The following is a 26,829-nucleotide window of genomic DNA, read 5'->3' as shown; positions in this document are numbered from 1 at the left end:
GGACGAGGACTTGAGGCTAGATAAGTGAGCTTGCGCCCAAACAGCCTCAGAGTGGGAGTGAGGGAGAAGCTTGGCGGGTAAATTGTATTAATAAATGGGCAAGGACAGGGCTCAAACCTCTGCGTTTGCACAAGCAGCCGGACAACCCTGAACTGTACAACGACCCTCCGTGAAAACTTCGCGTTACCTGCCCGAAGGCGCCTGCGCGCTGAGAACCCCACCCTTGGAGTCACCTGTTGGAGCGCCACGCCCGCTTTGCCTTGCGCAGGCGTAATACGCGCCGCACCGGTCGTGGAGTCACGTGTTAGAGCGCGAGGCGCCTCCCGCCGGGGCGCTTCCTGTCGCGGCTTCCTCGGCGGCCCAGGGGCCGCGGGAGGCCTGGGCGGTCCCCGGCGGGAGAAGGCCCGGTTCGGTTTCGGATCCGCCGCGAGGTATGCCGCGATCCTGCCCTCTGGCGAGGGAAGAGGAGGGGACGGCGGGGGAGATGGAGGCGGCTGGGCAAGGCAGGACGGCGCGTCCTGCAGCTCGGGAGTGGGGTCCCCGGCTTCCCCTCCCCTGCGCACTCCCTGCCCTTCTATCGCCTGAGCCCGGGCCTGGTACAGCACCGCTGCCCCCAGCCCGGTGCCCCCGGAGCCGCAGACTTGGCGCGTCTCACTGACCCGCTCACTCCGTGTCACCCGCTCAGTTGACCGCCAGCTGTTCACCCAAGTCACTGAAATCTGACGCCTGGAGTCATCCTGAGCGCCCCCTCCCGTGAGTGCACATGCAGTTAACCTCCGAGCCCTGTTGATTTTACCCCCTAACTCGAGTCGGTCCACTTCTCTCCATCCCCAATGCCGCCCCCACGCTGTCTCAGCTTCTCCCCTTTCGCCGAGACCGTTGCAAGATGCTCGGTGCCGAGACGGGTTCGCCCTCCTACTTCCTTCCTTTCTGCAGCCAGAGGGATGTTTCTGAATCGCCGACCTAATCGCATCACGTCCATTGCCTTCAGAATCATGCCCAAACTCCTTTAGGCTTAAAGGTTTTTCTCTTTTGCCCCTTGCTCACATTTTCAGCTTCGCTTGTACCATTTCTTGCCTCACACTTTATGCCCCACTAATCCCAGTTTAGTTTTCCTGTGCAGGTCAAGCTGTTGTCACCTCAGAACCATTATCAGGTTGTTCCCTATGTTTGGAATCCTATTCCCCTTCCCTCCCCCCAAAACCTTCATAACTCAGCACGGGCACCACCGTCTCCAAGAAGCCTTTTCTCTCTGCTGGGTAAGGGGCTGCCCCTGGGCACCCGTGGCCCCTGGCGCCGCCCTGTGTGGGTTTTGTCCAGTGATGAGGGACTCTCCACCATGTAAATGTCCTTTGAGGACTGACACCATGTCAGATTCATTCTTGCGCTCCCAATGCCCAGGACACTGTGATGCACAGTAGGTCCTAGGAATGGTTGTGAGGTCTCTGAGTGAATCAGAATGCTGAGTCAGATTTCTCTAGAGCAGAACTGTCCAATAGAACTTTCTGCAGTGATGAAAATGTTCATTATTTGTGCTGGCTGATGGTAGCCACTAGCTGAAGAACAGGATTTTTAACTTGATTAAATTTCAACATACACAGCCACATATGGCTACTGTGTTTAACAACACAGTTTTAGAGCCTTTCTGAATCCTACCCAGCCTTATACCCACCCTGTACCTAGAGTTACTTCCCTGAACCTGCTTTCTTAAGCCACTCACCACTCAACCACTTGGGTTTAATCCAAATTTGTCAGTCAGTTCGGTAACTTTTTATTGTGTCCACACTCCCCCCCTTAAGCCTATTAACAGGTGGCCACGTCCCTTTCATCTTCCATGGTGCTTGCTTCAGTGCTATACTTCCAGGGCTGGTGTTTCAGCCTTGGGTGTTAAGCATTGCCTTCTTTCTCTGAGTTGGGAGTTTACTAACCACACCCATTGGGGGCGGGCCTTGTAGGCTGCTCCAGTCTGAGCCTCTTCGACTCCCCATTAGACGAGTGTCCAGGCTGCCAAGATGCCAGGGCCAAGACCTCGGAAGGGCCCTCAGGCCAGTGACCAGGGTGTGGCAGCTGCCAAGCAGGTACGGATATACAGCCTCCTTTACCTTTACCTTCACCTTCACCTCTAGGTCAGTCTGAGCGTGAGGGTCTCTGACAACTCGGGCAAACTGGGTCACGTGTGTGGTTTCCCTGTTCGTCTAGAGACTTTGAGCCATGCCTCCTGGAGTTGGCAGAACCCTTAGAGACCCTCTGACTCGCCCCTGCCACACACATGTGGGAGATGAGGCCTGAACTCTCGTGTGTTTCATCCCAGGCTTCCTCCTGCCATGGCCACCTCCATGTGAATGATCTGGAGGGTTCAAGAACCGCCAGAGTTTAGGGTGTTCTGATGGAGTCTCAGTGCGCTCATGGATTCCTCATTTAGGGCCACAGCTTTGCTTGCCCACAACTTGGGCCGTGGCCCAAGTCGGGGACTGATGGGGTCTCTAATTTTCTCCCTTTATTTCTTCTGGGTGCAAGTTCTGAGACTTCTTAGCCGATTTTTATTGTCTTAAAAGAGGCAGGTAAGGGAGGTGGTAGGATAAAGGGCATAGACTCAAGACACAAGACCTTATTTTAAATTCTAGCTCTGCCACTTACAAGGCTGTCTCAGTTTCATCTGAAAATGGAGATAAAAATAGGACCTACCTTTACTTAGAGTAGTCAAATTCATAGAGACAAAGAGTAGAATAGTGGTTACGGGGTGGGGGGTGCAATGGGGAGTTGTTTAATGGGTACAGAGTTTCAGTTTTGCAAGATAATAAGTGTTCTGTGGACGGATGGTGGTGATGGCTGCATACCATTGTGGATGTACTTAACGCCACTGAACTCTACACTTAAAAACTGTTAAGATGGTAGTTTTCATGCTACATGTGTTTTACCACAATTTAAAAGAAAATAGGACGTATCTCAGGATTATGAGAAGTAACTGAGATGGTCACCTAGAGTGCTACTACATGCCCTGCCTGGAAGCTAGTGCTGTTATTGTTGCTAGTAATCATAATGGTAGTGTGGTCTTACTGGGTTCTTTGCAGAGTCACCAGGGAGATAAGCATCCCAGGGGGTAACGGTGCAGGCCTCAGTTTCCCTTTCTGCACATTAGGCCCCACAGACAGCAAAGGAGCCGCTGAGCTCCTGGAGGCTGGCTCTGGGGCTGGGCTCCACCCTCTGCCTCGTTGTGTGTCTCCTCTCAGCTAGGGCTGTTTATGGAGTTCAGCCCTGAGGACATGCTGCTGGGGATGGAGGAGACTGAAGATGATGGGGATCTGGAGGCTGAGCTGCTGGCCCTCACTGGGGAAGCAGGGACCACAGGCAAGAAGCCAGCACCGAAGGGGCAGGGTGAGTTTGGAGCACTTGATGCTGGGGCCAGGTGGGCTCTGCAGGGGGTGGGGAGCCGGCCAGATCATCCGGTCCTTCTGATATCCATGTCCCTTCTGCAGCATTCCCACCAAGAGGCCATCTTGCCCTGCTCACTTGGCTGTGTGATGGGGAGCTCACTCCTTTCTGGACTGCACCCTCTCCCTTGTGGACAGTCAGCAGTCTGAGTCGCAGGCTGACTCAGGTCCCTATCCTTAGCCCTAGCCAGGGCCTGGTATAGACTAGGGGCTCAGCACAGGCTGAACTGGGCACATAATGAGTGCACAGAAATTGTGTCAAATGAATGAATAAGTGGTATCTCCCTCCCCAGCTTGGAAGAGGACAGAGACCTGAAGCCTGGGAGGGTCAGAGGGTCTAAACCAGGAACCCTTAGAGAGAACCATCTCCCATCCCATGTGCTCCTGAACTGAGGACAAGGAGAGGACCCAAGAAGGGGCTCACTGGTTGGGGAGAACGATGGCCATCACTTCTCTCTCAGTCCAAACCTGCTTTGGGTTTGATGAGCCTGGGTTTGAAATTTGGCTCTGCCATTTACCAGGATTGCAATGTTAGGAAAATTAATAAAGTTCTCAGTTTACTCATACATAAAATGTGGATAGTATTGCCTTTTTATTTTTTATTTTTTATTTTTTTTGGCTACACTGCACAGCTTGTGGGATCTTAGTTCCCCAACCAGGGATTGAACCCAGGCCCTCGGCAGTGAAAGCGAGAGTCCTAACCTCTGGACCGCCAGGAGTTCCCAGTATTACCTATCTTGCAGAATTACTGTGAAGCTCAAATGAATGTTAAAAATCTTTATATATATGTGAAAGGTGTGGTTAGGGGGAATGGATGGATACGTCTGTGAATAACTACCACGCAAAAGTGCCAAGAAGGGAGCAGGTTGTTGCCTGTTGGAGGGCCTGGACATGTTTCCCTGCTGAGGGTCTTCTGCACTGGGTCATAAAGGAAGAGCAGAGGTGGGACTTTGGCTGTCGGGGGGAAGGAGGATTTCTACCTGGGTGTGCCTGCCAGCTCAGTGGATTGAAGTCCCTCCTTTACTCCTTGGGAATCTTCTCTGAGTTGCTGTGACCCTCTTCCCCCAGCCCCACTGCCTATGGCCCACATCGAGAAGTTGGCGGCAGACTGCCTGCGGGATGTGGAGGAGGAGGAGGAGGAAGGGCTGGAGGACGATGCAGACTTGCTGGTGCGTCTGCCCGGCTGGTGTTGGAGGGCTCTGTGGTCAAGCCTGTGGAGGAGGCCTGGGGTGCTTCCCTCTGTGTGTGCTGATGTTGACTGACTGCCTTGCCCTTCTTGGGCCCTTTTCCTGACTGTATGGTGTGAGATCTGTCCCCTTTGATGTGTGGTCTGAGCTCTGTACTTGGGGATTTTCAGATTTGGAGGCTTCACTGATTTCAAGCCTATCCCTGGTCAGATTAAAGGAGTGTTTTGGTAGAGGGGACTTTCAGGCACAGTGAGTGATACTGGGAAATACTGCTGGGGGAGAGTGTCCTTGATTCTCGGGTCCTGTCGTGGGTATGGTCATGAGGCTCCCCAGCTCCTGGGACTTGTGTCTCCCCAGACTGAGCTGCAGGAGGTCCTGGGTGCAGATGAGGAGGCTGGGCCCTTGGATGGCGATGAGACAGCCAGCCCAGGTGGCTCTGAGAAGGAACAGGAGAACATTGAACCTCCAGTGCAGACAGCTCTCCTAACAGCTTCAGTCCCAGAGGCTCAGGTGGGTTCTGGAGGGTCCACTGTACCTTTGTCCATGTCCTTTGTGCCTGCATGTCCATGTATAACACACACGGAGCATGGCTTGCCTAGGAACACTGTGGTAACTCTTTCCAGGGCCCTCCTTCAGCAGCTGCCCCAAGCAGAGGCTGAGCCCAAGGAACTCCTTGGTGGTTGCCGGCCTCAAAGGCCTCTCTGTTCTCCCAGACCGCCCCCTGCAGCCATTTCCTGGCCTCCACAGATTGTCTGGGCCTCTGTGTTTGCCTCTGACATGGCCTCTGGCCTCTCCAGTGAGTCTTTGCCTCCCACCTTGAGGCTTTTAGGTTCTTCCTTCTCCTTGAATCCAAGAGCTTCGTTTTCCGGGGCAGCTTCCTTGCAGGGAGGGAGCAGCAAGGGCCTGGCTGGCCCTGGAGTGGTGGGGCACTGAACTCAAGTATCTACAGGCTGGAGGGCCTCAGGGGCTGCAGGCTCTGCTGGAGGATCGGATCCACAACTACCGGGAGGCGGTGGCCAGTGCCAAGGAGACAGGTGAAGCAGCCAAAGCCAGGCGCTGTGAGCGCGGCCTGAAGGTGGGTTGGGCTCGGCTGGGGAGCAGGGCTAGTAGTGGGGCTGAGGGCGGTGAGGGCAGAGGGGAGCAGGGCTAGTAGTGGGGCCGAGGGCGGTGAGGGCAGAGGGCGAGGCACAGGAGGAGCTTGGGCCAGCGGAGGGGAAGCCTCCCCGCCAGCCTCGCAGAGGGGAAGGATCCTGGGCCTGTCTTTGAGCAGGGTCCAGGCCGTGATGGCTGGCTAGGTTTCTGGTTCTTCTTTCCCTCAGACTCTGGAGTCCCAGCTGGCTGCTGTGAGGAAAGGCAGGAAGATCAGTGAGGATGAGATCCCACCTCCAGTGGCCTTGGGCAAGAGGCCCCTGGCCACTCAGGAAACAACCAGCAGGAGCCCTGGAGCAGAACCCCCAGCTCCCCCCTCTGTGGAGCCAGGTATCTGGAGAGAGTCAGATCCCATCCTGGTTCCCAAGGTCAGAGCCCAAGGCCTGCCTCGCCATCCTGCCATTGTTCCCTTGCTGTCAGTCACACCTTCCCTAAGAGGTCCTCAGGCCAACCAGACCTGGAGGCACTGGTGACCTTCTTCTTTGACCTTCATGTCCTCTCTGTGGACTTTTTGTTTCTCCATAGACAACCCCTCCCAGCCTGAGACAAGCCTCTTGGGCAGCCCTAGTATTTCTGGGCCCCCCGATTCAGACCCAGACCCACGGGCCTTGCTGTTGGCCCGACAGAGAGAGTACAAAGTGGCTGCCCTGAACGCCAAGCGGGCTGGAGACCTAGATCGTGCCCGAGAGCTCATGAGGATTGGGAAGGTATGGCATCTGGTTCAGAGGTCCTGTGTCCAATCCCTCATTTCACAGATGGGGCGGTGACCTGCTCAAGGTCACACAGCTCGACTGGGCTTAAGTGAGACTGGCCTGAGGGGGAGTTTTTCAGCCCAGATCCTTGGGATTCCCTGGCTTATGCCCACACCTGCTTTTCTTCCTGCTGCAGAGATTTGGGGCCGTCCTGGAGGCCCTGGAGAAGGGGCAGCCTGTGGACCTGAGTGCCATGCCCCCAGCACCTGAGGGTCAGTGTGGGAATGGGCGGGGGGAGCCTGCTCAGGCTGGGGCTGGGGCTGGCCAGGCACCCCACCCACACCTACATCTGCACCTCTGCTCTGGGTCCCCCAGACCTGAAGCCCCTCCCACAGGCTTCCAAGGCCTCCACAGCACCCGCAGAGGTACACCCAGCAGTAGAGCGAGTGCAGCCAGTGATGGCCTCTGACATCCCAGCCACCCCAGGTAGGACCGGATGATGAGACTACGGAGTGGGGGCCTGGGGGGAGGCAGGCAGAGCTGAGGCCATCTCCTTTCTCCTTTCAAGTGGCCCCTACTGAGCCACAGACAGTGCTAGACGCCCTGCAGCAGAGGCTGAACAAGTACCGTGAGGCAGGCACCCAGGCTCGGGGCAGTGGGGATGAGCGCAAGGCCCGGATGCACGAGCGTATCGCCAAGGTGGGCCTGTAGCCTCCCTCCTTGGCTGGCTGCTGTCTGTCTGCTCCCTGGTCTTTGAGTCTTCATCTGTCTGTCTCTCTCTGGAGCTCTTGCTGCCTCAGGGGCTCTTTTTCCTCCGGGGGCTGCTGTCTTTGTCCTCTTCCTGTCTCTCCCTGAGCGGAGCCTGCAGACTGCTGCCCACCATCAATCCCTCCCTTCCTTCCCTTGCAGCAATATCAAGATGCCATTCGAGCCCACCGAGCAGGACGGAGAGTTGACTTTGCTGAGTTGCCTGTTCCTCCAGGTGAGTGGGGGCTTGGCCTGGGGGCTTATGAGGTCCCTGAGCAGGATGGGGGGAAGGGGAAATGATTTCTCACAGATCTGCCTCCGCTCTGGGGGAGCCACCCATCCCAGCCATGCCCAGGAGGACCCACACAGGACCGGCAGCAATCTGGTGCCTCCCCAAGGCTACCCGAACCCTCTCCCAGTTGTCTCTCTTCTACAGGGTTCCCCCCTATACCTGGCTGGGAGCCCACTATGGGTACTGAGGAGGATGTGGTGGCAGCTACTTTAGCAGCTGCCCAGAAACTGGCCTCCGCAGAGGATACAGCCCCCGCAGAGGAAGACGAGGACGAGGACAAGGTTTGGCTGAGTGCCCGAGGCTCCAGGGGTTGGTGGGGGGAAACAGCAGATGAGGGGTGAACCCAAACACTGGTGTCCACACTAACAAGCCCAGCGAGGTAGATATTCTTTCTTCTACTTTACAGAGAAAAAACTTGGGCAAGGGCACCCAGCTAGGAATTAGCAGAGCTGGATTCAGACCAAGGTGTTTCTGACTCCAGAGCCCAGGTTTGATCCCCATTACCCTGCTGTCTCATGTTGGGAGGTTAGCTCAGAGAGCTTTCGAGGCTTCTTCTAGCTCTGAGACTCTCTAGGGCCCACGAGGGAAAGCCATTCCTTTCAGGTCACACGGTGAGTAAGTAGTACAGTGTTAGGAAGAGAGCCAGAGTCTGGAAACTGCCATGGCCGGGGTGGGGAACAGCCTCCTGTGACAGCCTCCTGGGCACCTGCAGGATGAGCCCCCAGCCCAGGCCCCAGTGGCCAAGAAGCCAGCACAGCCTCTGGTCCCTTCATCCCGGCCCCTGCCTGAGTCCAAAGCCTCGAGTTCTAAGGAGTCACTGAGTCCGGCTGGTGAGTTGGGGAGAAGAGGGATGGAGGAGTGAAGGCTCTAGTGAGAGGCAGGCATGGCTCTGACCAGCGTCCCCTCCCTCCAGTGCGAGAGCAGGTGGCCCTGCTGCAGGCACGGAAACTGCAGTACCAGCGGGCAGCCCTGCAGGCCAAGCGTGGCCAGGACCTGGAGCAGGCCAAAGCCCATCTGCGGGTGGCCAAATCCCTTGAGGCTCAGATCATCCAGGTGCGGGCTGGCCGACCTGTGGACCTCTCCAAGGTGAGTGTCGCCTGGTTAATGAGCAGCAGGACTTCTCAGGCAGAGAGGTGGGTGGCCGGCTGGACATGCAGACTGAACAAGGTGGCTGCTTGGAGGAGGTGGGACCTGTATAGGATGTGGTGACAGCTGAGAAAGCCTTGTGCTTGTGCATCTCTCTGTCCCAGGACCCCAGGAGAGGCCAGGGGAGGCCAGGGGGGCTGCCTGTGGTGAGAGCTGACCAGGACGGGCAAGGCCAGAGGAAGGCAGAGCATTGTAGCAGCCTGGGATAGGATGGCAGGCAATGAGTTCCCATCACTGGAGGTTACCAGAGGCTGGAGAAACATTGCGTTTGGATTCCTGTGTCTGTTAGGCTCAGTAGAGGAATAATCTAACTCTTGAGGCCCCTGAGGGGCCTTGTGACCTGGGCAGGTGCCTTCACCCTTAACGGATGAGGAGGGCGACTTCATCCTGATCCACCATGAGGACCTGCGACTCTCTCAGAAGGCTGAGGAGGTGTATGCCCAGCTACAAAAAATGCTTCTGGAGCAACATGAGGTCAGTAAACTGCTTGTCTGTCCTCCCCTTTCAGTGCCCACAGCTTCCCCTTGGTGAAAGGCAAGATAGGATTCAAATTCTAGCTCTTCTACTTACTTGGCTGTGTGATCTTGAGTAAGGCACTTCCCTTCTCTGAACCACATTTTCCTCATCTATAAAATGGATGATTAATGCCCCTCTTGCAGGGTGGTTATGAAGTTCAAACAGAGTGCAGGAGGAATTACTTTGAAGATGGGAGGAAGAAGTGTTTGGGGAGACAGATATGCATGTTTGTGTGTATGTAAGATATACATAGATGTATAACTGGGTGTATGTGTATCTATCTGAACGGCTGCCTGCAAGTCTGCTTTCTAAAGTGATGTTTCTATTAGGTTTTTTTTTAAAATTTATTAGTTTATTTTTGGCTGCCTTGGGTCTTTTTTGCTGAGCGTGGGCTTTCTCTAGTTGCGGCAAGCTGGGGCTACTCTTCATTGCCGTGCGTGGGCTTCTCATTGCCGTGGCTTCTCTTGTTGTGGAGCATGGGCTCTAGGAGCACAGGCTTCAGTAGTTGTGGCTCGGGGGCTCAGTTGTTGTGGCTCATGGGCCTCTAGAGCTCAGGCTCAGTAGTTGTGGCGCACGGGCTTAGTTGCTCCGCAGCATGTGGGATCTGCCCGGACCAGGGCTCGAACTCGTGTCCCCTGAATTGGCAGGCGGATTCTTAACCACTGCGCCACCAGGGAAGTCCCTTTCTGTTAGGTTTTAATGAAGAATAGGAGTTTGCTAAGGGAATTTAGGGGAATGGCTATCCTCAGGAGAGGAAACAGCAAAAACTCAGAGAAGTGCAATGGGACTTGGGAGCAGTGAACTTGAGGTACGTGTTGGAGGAGAGGGGTGAGGCTAGAGAAGGTTGGACCTTTCAGAAGTCGGGCCTCGAAGGCCAACCTAGACGGGTCCTGCTCTGGACTCTGGATTCACTCTGAGCCCCCATTTTCAGAAGTGTGTGCTGTTCTCCAAGCAGTTTATGCACCAGGGCAATGTGGCCGAGACTACCCGGTAAGTGCGGGGCTGGGGCTGGAGCTTGTGGGGTGGGGAGCAGAAAATGAGCCCTGCCATGCTGATGTGCACACCTGTCCCTGTCAGGTTTGAGAATCTTGCTCAAGACCGCAAGAAGCAGCTTGAGATCCTGCAGCTGGCCCAGGCCCAGGGCCTTGACCCTCCCAGCCACCACTTTGAGCTGAAGACATTCCAAACTGTGAGGTGCCAAAGCCTAAGGGAGACCGTGGCTCCAGGCAGGGACTGGGCAAGAAGCTGGGAGCCAGGGGTGGAGACTTAGGCCCCTTGAGTGAAGCTTCCCAGGCTTGACCCTGAAGTAGGCCCTGGGGCTGGGGAGCAGTAGGACACAGTGCCTGTCTGTGAGGAGGGGCTCAGAGCTGTGTGGTGGCTGGGGAAAGAGCCCTGGACTAGGGGTCACAGACCGACGTCTGCACGCCAGCTCTGCTGCTTCTACTCAGACAAGCTTTGCTTCCCTGGGCCCACTCTCCTCTTGGCCACCACCCTGCTGGGTAGGCAGCCACTGGAAGAGGGGACCTTTTCCTACTGCTCTCCTTCACTTTGGGCTCTTTATCCTTGCTTCCTGGCTCTAGGATCTTCGCAGAACTGAACAGCACAGAAATGCATCTGATTGTTGTCCGGGGAATGAACCTCCCAGCCCCTCCAGGTAGCCCTAGGGCCACCCCTACTCTAAGAGGCACTTGTCTAGACTCTCCACTCCTGGCTGCTTAGGGAGGCACTGGCTCTCCCTCTGCATCAAGTGCTGGACTCCTGGCTACTCCCTCTGACCCTGACTCCTGCTTCTCCTTCATAGGGGTGACCCCTGATGACCTGGATGCTTTTGTGCGGTTTGAGTTCCACTATCCTAATTCGGTGAGATTCAGGTAGCAATAGGATCCTGTGAACCCCATCTTCCCTTCCAGGGCCCTGTGCTCTATTTCTCCCCGTCCCTGGAGTCTGGCTATAGGGAGGGGTTTGAAGACCCTTGGGCACATTCCCTCTATGGGTCCCTTCCCTCGGCATTGATGTAGCCCAGAGTTCCTGGCCCTGTATCTCTGTTTTTTCAAGCTGTCCTGACTCCTCTCTTCTCACTGCTTTAGGACCAGGCTCAAAAAAACAAAACAGCTGTGGTGAAAAACACAAACTCTCCAGGTGAGGACCCACGTGAGGGCTGCTTTCTCCTCCCTCTCACCCTCTGATATATCTGTGCAGCACTTGTGTTTCCAGAGTGCTTTCAGATCTATTATCTTACTTGGTCTTCTCAGCTTAGCAGATACAGGCAGGTATTACTACTACTTCTCTAAAGTAATTGGGGAAACTGAAGCTCAGAGAGGTAGAGGGACTTGCCTAGGGCCTCACAGCAAGGAGATGGTGGAAACAGGACTTGAATCCAGGAATCCTGACTCCAAATTCCAAGCCTTTCCCATTTTGGTTTGATCTGTGTCTAACAAGAACTGTCCAAGTGGACTTCAAGGCCAGGACCTCGATGCTCTCTCTACCTCCGTCTGGTGGCAGTGACTCCGAATTGCAGGCAGAAAGATTGAGAGGGGAGGCCAGCCCTGGGCCAGTTTCCACTTCGTCAGGAAATCCCTGAGAGCCAAGTTCCTCTGTCTTCTCCCCACTCTTGCAGAATTTGATCAGCTCTTCAAACTAAACATCAACCGAAACCACCGGGGCTTCAGGAGGGTGATTCAAAGCAAAGGAATCAAGTTTGAAATCTTCCACAAAGGGTGAGGGCTCTGGTCAGTCACACTGCCAAGGTGGGCTGGGGGGAAGGATTGGTTTCTGTTGCTGCTGCTGCCCCTGCTACTATTTAGTTTTCTTGTGCTGGGTTTAGCCAGCTCACTTCTGCCTTCCCTGCCCAGTCCAATCCTCTGCTGACTCTTGGCTTTCCAGATCCTTCTTCAGAAGTGACAAGCTGGTCGGCACAGCCCACCTGAAACTGGAGCGTCTGGAGAATGAGTGTGAGATCAGAGAGATTGTGGAGGTAGGGTGGGCAAATCGGAGGACTTGGCAAGAAAAGAGCCAACGTTCACTGAACATCAGTCCCTGTTGTGGGTTTTTTGTGCCCATTAATTTAAAAATATCCATAAGTGTGCTATAGAGTATGTGCTATGCCCATTTCACAAATGAAGAGATTCAGAGGGTCTGAGAAAATTTCATAGCGTCACCCAGAGAGGAAGTAGCTACAATCCTTCCAAGACGCTCTGCACTACTCAGGCTCCCAGGGATGGTGGATTAGGGGGCTTTTGAGGGGCCTGATCACAGCTGTCAACTTGGCACACACAAATTCCTAGGTGTCTGGGGGCAGGTTATGGTTGAGGCAGTTGTCTGGCAATGTGATGAAGCAGAACAAGCTCTGGACATAAAGTTGATAATGTATTTCCTGAGGAGGGACCCACCAGAACACAGCTAGTCCGTGTTTAGGAATCAGCCCCAGACAGCCCCTTAAGCTTCCCTGAACTCACTGAATTTCACAGGGACTCCCAGAACTTGCCCCTGATGATGAGGCAACTAAGGTTCCCAGAGGAGAAGGGTGTTCCACAAGCTCGTACAGAGCCTCTCTGGCACAACTAGGCCCAGACCCTGGCTGATGCCTTCGTAGGCTGTGGCTTTTCCCACTACATTGCCTCTGCCTGTTAGGGGGAGTTCTTAAGTGGGGCCTGTATCAGCCTCAGTGAGGTTGGTTAGACTTCACAATTCTGTAGCACTGCTTTGAACTCCAGCCGCCCCGTCTCCTGCATAGGAGGGAAGTAGCGTGGCGGCTGGAAAGACAAGCACGTCCTGACCTTGCTGCACAGTGGCTGTGTGACGGTATCATTCACTTCTCTCTGGGCCATCTGTGAACTGAAGTTTTGGGCTCAGTGATTTTTCAGGCTGCACCTTGAAGCCAGAGCATTTCTTCCAGGAGTTGCCAAGGGGACTGTGGGGAAAATTGAGTAAGCAGAGCTCTAGGTTTCTTACTTCCACTTCAGAGCATTGGTGCTTATTTGGATTTACATATGACTTTTTAAATAAGACTTACCTAAAACCACCACCATCAAACAGCAGGAGGGTGGGGTTGTCCTGAGATGGAGACTCTGGTGTTGAGATGCAGGATGCTTTTAGCTCCTCTGTCTCCTCACCTGTGAGCACAGGGAGCTCCCTGCTCCCCACCCCTTTCCCCTCAGTTACCATCTCCCTCTCCGTGGTCCTCACAGGTCCTGGACGGAAGGAAGCCCACTGGGGGCAAGCTGGAGGTGAAGGTGAGGCTGCGGGAGCCTCTGAGTGGCCAGGATGTGCAGATGGTCACCGAGAACTGGCTGGTCCTGGAGCCCAGGGGCCTGTGAGGTGGGCAGTTCTCTGGGCCCTTAGAACCTCTGTCCCCTGCTCACTGCCTGGGCCCTCCAGGGACCCTTCCAGTACTCAACTCATATCTAAGGAGAAAGCCTAGGAGTTTCTCATCTGTGAGGAAGACCAAGAGGCAAAACTGTTGGTTGGGTAGCGCTCAGGCTCAGTGTCTCACGATCTTCAGCAGAACTGGGGAAGGAAGTTAACTTTCCCAGGTCTGTCTTCAGGAAACACTTTCTAAAATCTACTTGTACATTCACTGCAGTTTAGACTTCCTGAGCTTTGTGCCCTTGTGCAACAGAGGGTCAATGTAGGGAGTGGAGTCAGGCCAGCAATTCCTCTCCAGCTTCGCCCCCCCACCCCGCTTTGCTGGCTATAGAGGTCATTGTACATAAAGGAGATGCTGCTGCACAAGCACCAAAGGCCTGTGAAGTACTTGCATATCGACCACGGCCCTAGTCGTTCCTGTCGCTGGCCCCTCCCCAGGCCTCCACCCAAACGGGCTGGATTCCAAGATTGCTCCTACCCCTCCATCTGGGGGAGGGTGAGGACAGCCTCACTGCTCTGCCATGGAGTCTTGTAACCCCTTAACCCCTGGGTAGCAACTGCTTGCAGCTTGCCCCAGCCCCCAGTTGCACCATTTCTAGATGTGCCTTTAAAAGATAGAACTGTAAGGGATGGGAAGACTCGAGTGTGGTCTGGACACCCCGCCACACCCCCTGCTTAGGGTGGGGGCAGGGTCCTGTGACTCCAGGTGGCCAGTGGCAGCCTATCCCACACAACTCAGTTTACCCCCTCAGTTTGCCCTGCCTGTGCCTGTGCCTTGGTTCCTGACAGCTGCTGCACGAGCCTCCCTGCTTCTCAGAGCTCTCAGTGCAAGTTTGGTCAGGACTGTGTGGTGGGAAGTAAGGGTAGGGCTGTGTAAGGTTTGGTCCATGTACCTAAGACTGAAGGAATGTTAACTAGGAAAGAAAAAAAATATATATATATGTGTATATATGTTATGTAGCTGATTTTATTTAAGAAACTAGGTCTAATTAACTCATTGTAGGGGATTTACACTCTCCTCACAAAGTAACCATCAAAGTCCTAAACAAAAGCCCTGCTGCTCCCTGTCACTTTTTAAAGCCAGAGTGGCAGTAACATTTGTTAATTGACAGAAACTGCTGCTACGGCTTCCTCTAGAGACAGGGCAGGGGAAGCCTTGCCTCTCATCACCTAGGGAAATCCCTTCGTTTCTTCCCAAGAAATTCTCCTTTGGCTTTGTTTTTCTGAATGGATGGAAATAATGGAGGGATTTATAGTTGCAACAGATTTAATGTTCAAAACTGCAATATTCTACATCTCTTAGAAATAAACTTTAATAACGCATCCTTTTCCCCCCTTTTTTTGAAGCATTAAGTTCAACAAAGCATTCCTGAAGATAATTTTTTAAGGCTTTATGTAAAGCAGATACATTCAACTTACTGATCACTATAGTATCGCAAATGCACAGCTCGGGGATTGAGCTTTTGTGTGTGTGTCTTTTTCTGGGATGGAGCCGAACCATGCTTCCCTGCCCTTAAGAGCAGAGCTTATAGTGGGTAACAGAGCAGGGACAACAAATAACTTTTCTGAGAGCTTGCTGGCCAGTCTTACCTATCAGAGTGAACTACCAAAAATTCCATTGATGTGAGCCTTAACCCTTAAATGCAGTCATATCTATATGTCATACAAGCAGCCATCTAGAATGAAAAGGAGGGTTGTTAGCCCTCCTAAGGTGGCCTAGAGCAAAGAGGGGTGGCAAAGAGGGTTCCTGACTCAACCTAGTCTTCCCCGCAGGGTTTGCACCCAACTCACCAGTGCTAAGAGGGCTTGAAGCTTCTGCCAGCCCTAGGAATTTCTAAACTCACTCCTCTGCTAGAAATTTTATAGGAAGTTTTCTGTGGCTCAGAGATTTCCCATCATAACCTGTTCAATTTCATTCTGCTTACCTGCCCTTTGCTTTTTGGAAAACAGAACTTCCAGGCTGAGAGAGGCAAGACAAAGCCGCCCACTGGACTTAGAGACTAAGGTTCTTAAAAGGCCTTTGTTTTAGCCACGGCATGCAGGGGTCACTGGCATGGGAGGAGCCTGCCCAGCTTCATCTTCTCCTAAGATTTATCCAAATGCAGCAACTCAGCATCGCAGATTAGTGACTTATGAGCAGTTGAGAACCAGCCACAACCCAAATCATTTTTAAATTTTAAAATTTCAATTTAGTGCAAGGCACATTTTCTTTTGAATTAGTGAACTGAATAAAATATGGAAGAAATTTATCTCAGAATCAGGAAGTCTTGCTCACAATTAAAGGGCAGACTAGTTTATTATTTTCCTTTCTTATAGCACTATTCTGAAACCTGCATTGTTGCTTCCCAATTTTTGAGCGTTTGTTTTCCAAATATGTGTGGGCAGCTCTTAAAAGATCTTGCCCCTTAAGTAAAGGCTACAGGGCTTCCCTGGTGGCGCAGTGGTTGAGAGTCCGCCTGCCGATGCAGGGGACACGGGTTCGTGCCCCGGTCCTGGAAGATCCCACATGCCGCAGAGCGGCTGGGCCCGTGAGCCATGGCCGCTGAGCCTGCGCGTCCGGAGCCTGTGCTCTGCAACGGGAGAGGCCACAACGGTGAGAGGCCCACGTACCGCAAAAAAAAAAAAAAAAAAAAAGTAAAGGCAACTGCTTTTAAGATGAAACTGTGTGGAGCTGAGACTGGTAGAAGGTAGAGGCAGGTAGCTTGCACCTGGTCCAGTTCCATCACAGATAGATTCTTCCCTTCTCTGGGCCTCAGCTTCCCAAACTCTAAAATGGGCGTTATCATTCCTATTCTGCTCCTTACCCCTTCTGGCTACATTACAATCCTCCAAATCCCATTACTGTCATTATTAAAATTATTTTAGCATTATTATTAAAATAGAAACCACCGTCACAAACTTACTCTAGAAACAGTGTTAAGCAGATTGCTTGCTTGTTGTCTGAAATGCATTAAATGCATAAATTATTCCCCAGATGACTATTTATGATAGAAGTAAATTCAGTTGGAAATTCTGAGCTCACCAGCATTCAGGAAACACTGTGCATGAGGGAAGACACTAGATGGGAACTTATACAGGGCAAAGTTGCATATTTCTGTAGCCCTAGAGTCTGGTAGGTGCTCAGATAAGAGTTGATAAAAAGAAATGGAGAAACTACATTGCCGAGCATTTGGTAAGAATTTAGTTTTTAAAAATTTAATGTTACCAGAATGGCAATTTCTGTTCCTCTTTATAAGGATCTCTGTATCTCAATCTAAGTTTACATTATAGAAGAATCTGCCTTATTTAGTTCAGTTCTATACAACATACAGTGTATAAAAACAAAAATGAAACGAGGGAAAACAGTGAACTAGCTTTGGCTATTTTATGCCCAATTCCACAAGATGATTTTACTAAACATAAAGGACATTTTATGCAATTGAGAATGGACCTGACTGTGCAGGGCCAGAGTAGGGGAATTTAAAAGTTTGCACTGATCCCAAAAGGTATGTATAACTGCAAGATCTATTTAGGTGGCAGGAAGAAAGGTAACTTCTCTAGGAGGACAGGACCAAGGGAGCCAGCTCCTACAGAAGCTCCAATTTATATTTAGACCAAGCTAGATGTTACACCCAAATACCTACTACTAGTATTATTAATCCTGTTATTAACAAGTGCATCCTGTGCCTGTCAGGTTTGGGGGGTGACAGTCCAAGGGCTCGGTCCTTACAAGTTGGTGTTCGGTGGGCTCCCATTCTTTTCTTGCCTTAGAAGCTCCAAGTCTACGGGAAAGGTCACAATCCCAGCTCTCTGCAGCCACCATCAGCGAAGGCTGTGGAGAGGCAGATGTAGAATGTTGATTTCCCCCACCACGGAAGAGAATTAACCTAGCTAGACACACTTGGGCCTCAGAAAACAGCTGTTGCCCTAAACGTAGTTCCATAGCCTGTAATTGCCAAGTGCTAAGCCCAGCTCCAGCCACTGAGGAGCAGCCTCTCACTGTCTCAGAGGCCCGCACTAGCTTCCAGGGGCTTCTTGGAGTTGTGCTTTCACTGAAGAGGGACCAACCTCTCGCTTGGCCTGGGTGTTTAGAAGATGCCAGTGCCAAGGAAGTGAGTTGCCCTAGAGCAGTGTTTTTCAAACTGTGGGTTGTGAAATCTATTTGGTCTGTGACCAAAATAAATTCTTAATGAAGGAGAAAATGATCAGAGTGCATCACATATATTATCTGGTAAACCAAATAATATTATTTGGTAAATAATTTGGTAAATCAAATCTTGGCTTCTAATACCACTTCCTCTTAAAAAAACAAAAAACAAAAAACAAACAGGCTGATTCCAAGGCTGGGACAGGGTTAGCCCAAGATGGCCCTGGGGCATCTTGTTAGGCCAGAGAAGGAAGTGTTCAGAAAAATGTTAGGAGCATGTCACAAGGATGTGGGAGCTCACCTGAAGGGGTTCTCTCTGGCCAAAGCTGAGACCATTTGAGCACCAAAATAATGAATTAGAACCATTCAAAAAGTAATCCCAAGTCCACAATGAAAACTAATTACATGAATAAATAAGAAAGAAGGGCTTTTGCTTATAGATAATCAAGTGCAACTGATAAAGGTAGAGGACGTGCTGGAATTGAGAAATCATTTGTAGCCATTATAGTAAAAGATCAAGAGATCAATTCAGACAGGAAACATCAGAGAATGCTAACTCGTAAGGGGAAATTTCAGTGAGCAAGATAATCTGCAAGTATCTCTAGACATATTGGTTATTTGTTCCAAAGGGGAAAATATACAGTGGACAAACTGGACCACACCTTGACCAGGTGATGAAAATTTACCATCAGTGAGGGGCAGAAGGACATTAAGTGACCCCTGATGTGGGTCACTTAAGTGACCCCTGTTGTGTCCTAAGAAGGACACAACATCACTTAGGGAGGATTCTGGCCAACAATGCGTAATTCACCTAATTATGAGGAAATACCAACTGAATGCAAAATGAGGCATTTTCTATTAAGAAATGAGTAGTTGGGGGAACCTTATTCACCAAAAATACTAATGACATAAAAGATAAAGGTGAATCATGACAGCAACTTACCATGTCTGTCTTATCATGCTGGAAGCTTCACTGGAGGGGAAAGATGCTGTGAAGGACATTATTGGACAGATGCTAGGTTAAAGTATCACACCGAAGTTGAGACCTGTCCTATGGTTATGGAAGAAAATGTGCTAATTTTTAGGAAACAAATCAAGTATTTAGGGATAAAGGGCTATGATGTATGCAACTTACTCTCAAGTGCCTCAGTTTTTTATGGAGAGAGAAAAGGAAAGGAACACTGATAAAGCAAATGAGTTAATCTGTGAACAATAGCTGAATCTGGGTAAAGCATACGTAGGTGGTGGTGGTGGTGGACTTTTTAACTTGCCACTTTCCTGGAAGTTTAAATTATTTCTCAATAAAATATATTTTTAAATACCTATAGTGTAGAGAATTCCCTGGTGGTCCAGTGGTTAGGACTCTGCACTTTCACTGCCAGGGCCCAGGTTCGATTCCCTGGTCAGGGAACTAAGATCCTGCAAGCGGCAGGGCATGGCATGGCATAAAGTAAAATACCTCTAGTGTATATTATAACTAAAAATGTCTTGGGTATATTCTGTCAGCTTTCACAGAAAGGCCCGATTCAGTGTCTCATCCACTCTGGCAGATCTTGAGAGATCCTGTAATTGGCTCTACTATCCAGGTGACCTCATTTACACTGAGTCGCCCTTCCTTGAATAGAAGAGAGATAATCCTTTGGGTCTTTGATTCACTTCAATAAATAATCTAGTAAAAACAAAAAATCTAAGTGTGACTCCTCCTTGAAGTTGCTGTGATGTAACTGGGACAAGATCAGCGTGAAACTGTCCTTTTTATATCCATCCTATACAAAGAGTTCAAGACTGACGCTTCATTTTTTATTTCCCCTCTGCCCTCCCACCCCACCCTTGGTGATGGCTGTACCCATCTGAACATTTCTGAGCACAAGACCAAAAGTAAGTCTTAAAACAGAGGAGCAGAACTCTTGTCTAAACAGTAACAGAAGGGGATTAGCTGCAAGAATAGCGTAACTGTGGTGCAGTAACAGAAGCTGCCCAGATCTTCTCGGTGGACAATGCATAGAAGACTTAGAATTATGGAACATCTGTCCCCCCACCCACCCTTTCCCACCCCGTCCCCCAAACCCCCACCCCACCCCCTCCCCCATTAATAGTGTTAACAAAATCTTAATTTTCCAGTTCTAAAGTGCAAATGATTTGGGTATGACTGCTGTTGCAACAGGTCTGAACAGAAAAAAATGAAGTCCTCTCTGTCTATGCGATGTTTTCCAGAATATAAAAGATGAGTTCCATGACGATGGGGCCCTCACTGAGCTGGCAGGCCCCTCCATGGATCACCGGCACCAAAGCGCTGTCCAGATCGTTCATGTACTGCGAGGGAAGGGGCTGGCCATTGCTCCCTGCTTGATAGCCAACCTACACCGCAGAAAGAAGGGGAGGAGAGGTTACTGGACAGAGAAGATCTCTCCCGAGGGCTGAGGGCCAAGGAGGCTGAGCAGGAAAGGAGATGTCCTTCTTGACCAGGGGCTAGAACTGGCGGTAGACACAAACTTCTCCTTCTCTTCCCTGAATTGTCACTTACCATCCTATCATTCATCCTGCCTCTACCACATGATAGCTGTGAGACCTTGGGCCAGACACTTAATCTGTTAGCGTCTTAGTTTCCCAGGAAGGGGGGACGGGGCACAGAGAGGTATGGAATGTCAGCAGTAATACGTAAACCTTTGGTTGTGAAAATTAAAACGAGAAATATACTGGGTAAACTCCCTAACACAACAGGAACTGAACACTTGTTCTTCCATCCATTCTTCCACACACCATCTTCTGAACACCTACAAACACAGGAATTCAAGGATGAATGTAAACAGGGCCCCTGCCCTCGACAGCCCTACACATTTAGCAGAAAAATGTTTGTTCTTAAATTGTTTTATGTGCGGTAATTCTCCAGCCAGATTTTCAGTACCATTTGAGAAAGAACCGTAATACCTCATTTGTATTACCTTGACATGCTTAGTACAGCACTGGGCAAGACCTTTAGTAGAAAATAACTATATCTGTTGACTGATGACTAGTCAGGAAATGCAGCCAAACATATAACCTTTCACATTTTCCCTGATAATGACATAACTCTGCATCAAAGCAGGAACACTGGGACATGTCACATGGATCTAAAATCCAAAAGAAATGTAGGGAGATTAGAGTGCTAGGCCACAGGAGAGAGACACTGGGAAAGGAAGTGGGGGCAGGGTGCACTAAGACTGGATTGTGACTACAAACAGCATACAAAAAGGTTAATAAGTAAGACAGGGAGGGAAGCCCGGCCACAGGAGACCTGAACTGACAGGAAACCCAATGGGGAAATAGTTCAAGTCCTAGCCACTAACTAGCTTGGAAATGTTGCCAGTAAGGGGTGGGAGCTGCAGAGGCCAGTCGGCAGAAGTCTTCTGTAGTTTAAGAAAATGACAGGATATGGGACGGCTTAGGACCTGCTCTCTAAAGGAGGCAGAATGATTCCCAAAGGGCGGGGCTGGGGAGTCTCAAAGGCTGGCCCTGATGTCATTCACACCGGAGGTGGCTGGTCCTCACACACACTTCTTAGCCCACACTAAAAAGAAAAGTCCTTGCAAGAATTCAGGGGAGGAAGCCAGAGAGTTCCAGTGGTTCAGAGAGTCTGACCAAGCAGCACATCCAGCTGTATTACCAACAGAGGGAAGGCTAAATACTATATCTGGTCAGGCCCAAGGTCCAGAGACTTATACTCTCTGGGTTGCAGCAGGAAAACTCACATGTCAGAAAACAGACACTGCCCAAGGCCCGCTTCAAAGGCTGAGACCCTTTACCTGATCTGAGTCAAGTGTCACACGTAGTCCCAGTTTAGTCATTCCATCTTCCTTCAGAAGCTTCAGGTGGGGACACAGAGCAAGACAAAAAGCCTTGGCAACGTGCTCGGTCAGTCGGCTGTGATCTGCGGGATCACTCAGGCAACTGTGCTGGTCATCATTTTCTAGGAAGAACACCTGGTCCCCAAACAAAAGAGACTTTTAAACTTGTGCCTAGGAGATGTAGGAAGAAATGAGTACACCAACTCACGTGTATGAGCAACCTGATTCCCTAAGATGTGCAGGAAGACCTCGGACACCACGAGGTCCTTGGGCCAAGAAAAGTAGGGCACTGACATCTTACATCTAAGAGACAGCCTCTGCCTCTCACAGTCTCTGCATCCACAAAATGGTAGCTGCTATCTGCCTATCTAGCTGAAAGCCATGGCCATGGTCATAATGGTATGTTCTACGCAGAACCGGGAATGGCTTACATTTTGCACTGTAAACTTGTAAAAGGAATCCCTAATATGTGGACAACTTTCTAAGAGAACGGACCTTATAGATCATGTCACCCAACACCTTCATATTACTGATTACTCATAGAAGGGAGGTGACTTGCTCAGGGCCTAGACCAGAATCTGCCTCTTATCACAGACAGTTTTTCCCACCACATGGCTCTGCCACTGCTGAGGCCAGAGTTGTGTCAGTGTCCTTGAACTGAGCACTGCACTGGGCGCAAGCAGAAGCATAGCAGATTTGGAACTGAGACTTGAGTCCTAGTCACATAGAGGAGGGTCATGAGCAAGTCCTTTAGCTTATTAATGCCCGGTTTGCCTCTGTAAAATGGGAAGCACCTATTCTCTCTGGTTATTATAAAAATTAAATGATATAAAAGCAAAACGTAAAAGATACAGATACGTAAATACACAATGCTTCTATATACCACACCCTAGCTTACTGCTCAAGCAGTGGCTTATACTAAGAATACTGCAAAGGGGCCACTCTGAAGCCCTACGCCCGATGCACTAGTGAGAATGGCAGCATGAAACGATGGAAGGAGCTCTGGAGTGGGACTCAGGAGACTTCTGGCCCTGGCTCTGCCAGCAACCAGCATTAGGCAAGTCACAAGTCACCCGGCCTCTCTGAGACTGTTTACTCATTATGTAATTTCTCATTTCTCATCTCCCTACCTCAGTTGGTTACTAGGGAGCAAAAAGGAGGAAACACAGGTCAAACTACTTTGTAAGCAATAAAGACATTTACATGTTCCAGACCCTGCACTACTCAAAATATATCAAAGGGACGATCATTACAAAGCAAGCAGATAAAACCACTCAGCCACATATGAAAACACCAAGCATGGCATGAAAGATAAGTCACTTGGAACAACAGCTCAAGAACTGAAGAACCTCTAGTCTATGTGTTGTCAGGAACCAGCTAGTAAACTTGGGTAAGGCATTTAACCTCCCTTGGCCTCAGTTACCCTGTGTGTAAAATGGAAAAGGTAGAAGTCAAAGAACTTCTTAGATTTAAAAAAAAAAATAAGATTTTTAAAGCTGCCAGAAATCCTAGAGATCTTATCATTTAATACTTTATTTTATAGACAAGTATAAATGAGGTTCAAGAGAAGTTGAGACATAGGACCTACCTGTTTACTCTCAGAAAATAAACTTTCTGATTTGTCTGATTTGTCTGACATGTACACATATACAGGGTTTCTGCCCTGTCCTCTCATTCCCAAGTTAGCCTCTAACACAGCTTTCATGTTAAGGAACAATACAGTGGAAAAGAGCTTAGGAGTTGGCCAGATCTGGGTTTGAATCAGGACTCAGCCATTACTTAGTCGCCATGTAATCTTGGACAAGTTAGTTTCTGAGCTTTAGTTTTCTTATTGGTGAGATAAGTCTATTTTTTAAAGACTGTGTTATCCAAGACAGTTATAACTACAGCATAACCAGCCCAGCTTTCTGAAGAATCCAGCAAAGATGGTATGCACCCTTCAGAGATACACCCTTCTTGAGTTCCAATGTGAACAAATCTCTAAACACTAGTTCATCGGGAGGAGATGTCTGACTGCTGCAGGCCGCACTTTGTGCATTTCTTCCTAGTGAGCTAAGACAGACCAGAGAGAATTGGAGTATAGAAGGTAAACAGAGAGATTTTATTTATTTATTTTTCTTATCCTCCAGAATCAGCCCAGAATGTGTCTCTGGGCCGAGCAAAAGTTGTCTTCAAAGGAGGTCAAGGATGCCAAGTTTCATTTCCTTACCTCTGTCCATCTGATGACTTTTCCATTTGCTTTATACTCTGATCCATGGAATATCTTCACACTTGTTATAGACTCCATGGACTTCCCATCTATGGGACTTATGACACTAGAACAGAGAAAAAAGGAAAGAGATGGAAGCAGCTCAAAGTTAGAAGAACCACTTCTCTTGTCAAGTCTTTTGACTAATTACACTGGGTGCCTTGCTGAACACGTGTGTAAAACATCATAAAAGAAGAAGCCACTGCACAAAAATGTACATGAACAGAGCTCTCAGGGAAGGGCCTATGCACTGAAATAATTCAGGGAACACACATATGACAAAGGAGTCCTGATTCCAGGAGCTGGTTATTTAATGTAAAGAAACTTCCTGCTCTCTTCCTCCAGTATTCCTCCCTTCAGTGACTGCACAGCCCCACCCGATGCTGCTCTCCCCTGGCTTTGCCACAGCACTCCGCTCCTGACTGTGACAACACTCATCACATCATACTCTCCAGATGTCTGCGTATTTGCCTCACAAATGAACTTCCGAAAGGGAGGGTATACGATATACTCACCTCTGTGTGCTACATTTCCAGGTCTGACACAATGCTTGGAATGTAGGCAGTTAATAAGTATTTATTGATTAAAGGAATTATTTGACCAAGTATGTTAATTATGACAGTGCTGGTGTGAACTGATGAACATGTATCTATATTATCTATCACAACAAACTCCCTTCAGTGCTACATTATCACTTCTAGATTCCTGAATAGAAAGGCCACATTTTATGGTCGTGCCCTCTCCAAAATATAGCAAGTATAAATATGTGGAGATACATACTCATTCCAATGAGGATTCCAAATAATTGTCGCAAAGATTCCAAACTTTTCCTAACAATTTTCAAACCTGTTTATATTTTTGAATCTCTATGTACAAAAGGTCAAATTTAACCTAAATTGGGATTCGCTTCATTTGATGAATTAAAATTATTTAACCATTGTTAAGATTAACTTCTAACTCATCAGAGAATGTCAAAAATAGAGCAGCCTCAGTTGATTAACACTCTTTTGAGAAAGGCTACCCTGACACAGTGGAACAAGCTGGAAAACATTCAGTCTACACACTACAAACTAAACTCCTGGGTTCAAGAGTCTTCCCTGACTAGTTCTTGTCCTTTTTTCTAAGATGCTGCCACTGGCACGTGTTGTAGGAAAGGGCAACCTACTTGTTGTTAGCTACCAATCCCTTAAGGCATCAGATTTTCAGTTTATCAACTTTTTTGTCCTAATAACCATGGAATTTGTTGTGACAGATAATATAGACACTTGTTCATCAGTTCACACCATCAACCTAATAACCAAATCTAATAGAGAATTAAACACAAATTGATTTTGAAATTTTCCAGGAAGTATGGGAAGATAAAGGGTTTTTTGTAAAGTAGGCAAACACACTCATTGATTTAGAAATTGCTTCCTTTTGTTCAATAACAAAGGTTTTAAAACCATTTCTTAAAAAATCTTGTTGTAAATGCCCTCTACCTGCCTTTGCTTCTGCTAGTCCCTCAGACTGGAATGCCCACTCTGCCACAGCTATGCAGCAAATGTCTACTCATCTTACCAGACTCAGCTCAAGCAGCAGCCATTCCTCTAGGAAGTCATTCCCGAATACTGCCCGACCACCTCTACCAAGTTCCTCATTTCTTTTTTATCTTCACTGTCTCCTATAGAGTTTTCTATGAGCGTCTTCCGAACTTTGGTGGACTTATTTATAACTATCTTCAAAACCAGAGTAAGTCACCTGTCAGCAAGGATCACGTGGACTTATTTTTGTATTTTCAGAAGCCCACACATAGTTATTGCCTGAAGGATGAATGGGAAAAAGCTTAATACAATGAAGTATGACATATTTATTCAATTAATCAGTTTTTTAAAGAACCTACTTGGGGGACTTCCCTGGTGACGCAGTGGTTGGGAATCCGCCTGCCAATACAGGGAACACGGTTTCGAGCCCTGGTCTGGGAAGATCCCATATGCCGCGGAGCTACTAAGCCTGCGCTCTAGAGCCTGCAAGACACAACTGTTGAGCCCGAGTGCCACAACTACTGAAGCCTGCGCCTAGAGCCCATGCTCCGCAACAAGAGAAGCCACTGCAATGAAAAGCCCGCACATGGCAGCGAAGAGCGGCCCCTGCTCTCCACAACTAAAGAAAGCCTACACGCAGCAACGAAGACCCAAACGCAGCCAAAAATAAATAAATAATTTTTTTAAAAAAGAACTGCTTGGTGCTGGACAGTGTTTTAGGTGCTGGTGACACAGAAGTAAATAAACTAGCAAAAATTTCTGCCCTCATGGAGCTTACATCCCAGGGGCAATATAATAAAATAAATAAATAACAATATATGTTAGAGAATTATAGGTGCTCTTAAATATAATTCAGGGGAGGGAAGAAATGTGTATGAGAGGCTTATAATGTAGTAGGCTGGCCAGGGAAGGCCTTATTGAGAAAGTGACATTTTAGAAAAAACTTGAAGCAGGGAGGGAGCAACTCGTGGCTATACAGGAACAGGGTATAAGTTGAGAAAACAGAAGGTACAAAGGTCTGAGGGCAGAAGCACAGCTGATGTATTTGAGCAAGAAGCTAGGTGTTGCTTCTGAGAAGTGGGCGGAGGGTGGCTATATAGGAACAGGGTATAAGTTGAGAAAACAGAAGGTACAAAGGTCTGAGGGCAGAAGCACAGCTGATGTATTCGTGCAAGAAGCCAGGTGTTGCTTCTGAGAAGTGGGCGGAGGGATTGTGTAAGGCCTTGTATGTCGTAAAAGACTTTGGCTTTTACCCTGAATGACACTGGAAGCCAGTGGTGGGTTTTGAGCAAAGAAGTGACAATGCTCTGGCTGCTGTACTGGAAATTGATTAGGCTGGGGGGAAGGAGGAGGCCAAGACTAGAAACAATGAAACCAATTAGGAGGCGACTGCAATAATGCAGACCAAATGATGGTAGCAGGGGTAGTGAGAAGTAGTACGATTCTGGAAATATTTTAAAGTAAAGCTAACAGGATTTACTGTTGGACTAGGTGGTAGGGTGTGAGACAAAAGCGTCAAAGATGACTCCAAGGTTTGGGCTTAAACCATCAGAATAGAGTTGCCATGTACTAGAGAAGAGTATAGG

The 26,829-nt window shown here is 49.3% G+C and overlaps 2 protein-coding genes across 9 annotated transcripts in view; one reads left to right on the top strand and one right to left on the bottom strand.

The window, feature by feature from the left end:
- Positions 1 to 296: 296 nt before the first annotated feature.
- CC2D1B (coiled-coil and C2 domain containing 1B) lies at positions 297 to 26,829 on the top strand. Of its 7 annotated transcripts, XR_004349046.1 has the most exons (26): positions 297 to 431; positions 686 to 753; positions 1,956 to 2,078; positions 3,231 to 3,375; positions 4,500 to 4,600; positions 4,976 to 5,128; positions 5,568 to 5,693; positions 5,938 to 6,097; positions 6,293 to 6,474; positions 6,656 to 6,731; positions 6,835 to 6,945; positions 7,028 to 7,158; positions 7,369 to 7,441; positions 7,643 to 7,779; positions 8,211 to 8,328; positions 8,412 to 8,584; positions 8,993 to 9,118; positions 10,092 to 10,150; positions 10,238 to 10,354; positions 10,741 to 10,814; positions 10,962 to 11,020; positions 11,248 to 11,299; positions 11,778 to 11,877; positions 12,044 to 12,134; positions 13,348 to 13,794; positions 26,819 to 26,829. XR_004349046.1 is itself a non-coding variant. In XM_032625412.1 (25 exons), exons 3-25 carry the CDS (start codon positions 2,013 to 2,015, stop codon positions 13,474 to 13,476), a joined length of 2,559 nt encoding a protein of 852 aa, XP_032481303.1. In that variant the 5' UTR covers positions 297 to 431; positions 686 to 753; positions 1,992 to 2,012; the 3' UTR covers positions 13,477 to 16,814. The 7 variants fall into 7 exon arrangements, 6 of the variants coding, with proteins under 6 accessions (XP_032481303.1, XP_032481269.1, XP_032481292.1 ...); XM_032625412.1 differs by lacking the exon at positions 26,819 to 26,829 and having other exon boundaries at positions 1,992 to 2,078; positions 13,348 to 16,814; XM_032625378.1 differs by lacking the exon at positions 26,819 to 26,829 and having other exon boundaries at positions 13,348 to 16,814.
- ZFYVE9 (zinc finger FYVE-type containing 9) overlaps positions 19,387 to 26,829 on the bottom strand; it is a 194,445-nt gene continuing 187,002 nt past the window's right edge. Inside the window, exons 17-19 of one of the 2 annotated variants that reach the window (XM_032625358.1) lie at positions 23,685 to 23,790; positions 21,434 to 21,610; positions 19,387 to 20,009 (exon numbers count right to left, since the gene is read on the bottom strand). In XM_032625358.1, coding sequence (XP_032481249.1) covers positions 19,848 to 20,009; positions 21,434 to 21,610; positions 23,685 to 23,790 — 445 coding nt within the window. In that variant the 3' untranslated portion in view covers positions 19,387 to 19,847. The remainder of the gene's footprint in view (positions 20,010 to 21,433; positions 21,611 to 23,684; positions 23,791 to 26,829) is intronic. The other variant, XM_032625368.1, reaches the window with a different exon arrangement.

Source organism: Phocoena sinus, chromosome 1 (genome assembly GCF_008692025.1).
Source record: "Phocoena sinus isolate mPhoSin1 chromosome 1, mPhoSin1.pri, whole genome shotgun sequence".
NCBI classification, from domain to species: Eukaryota; Metazoa; Chordata; class Mammalia; order Artiodactyla; family Phocoenidae; genus Phocoena; species Phocoena sinus.
This window is presented reverse-complemented; position numbering and strand designations above follow the sequence as displayed.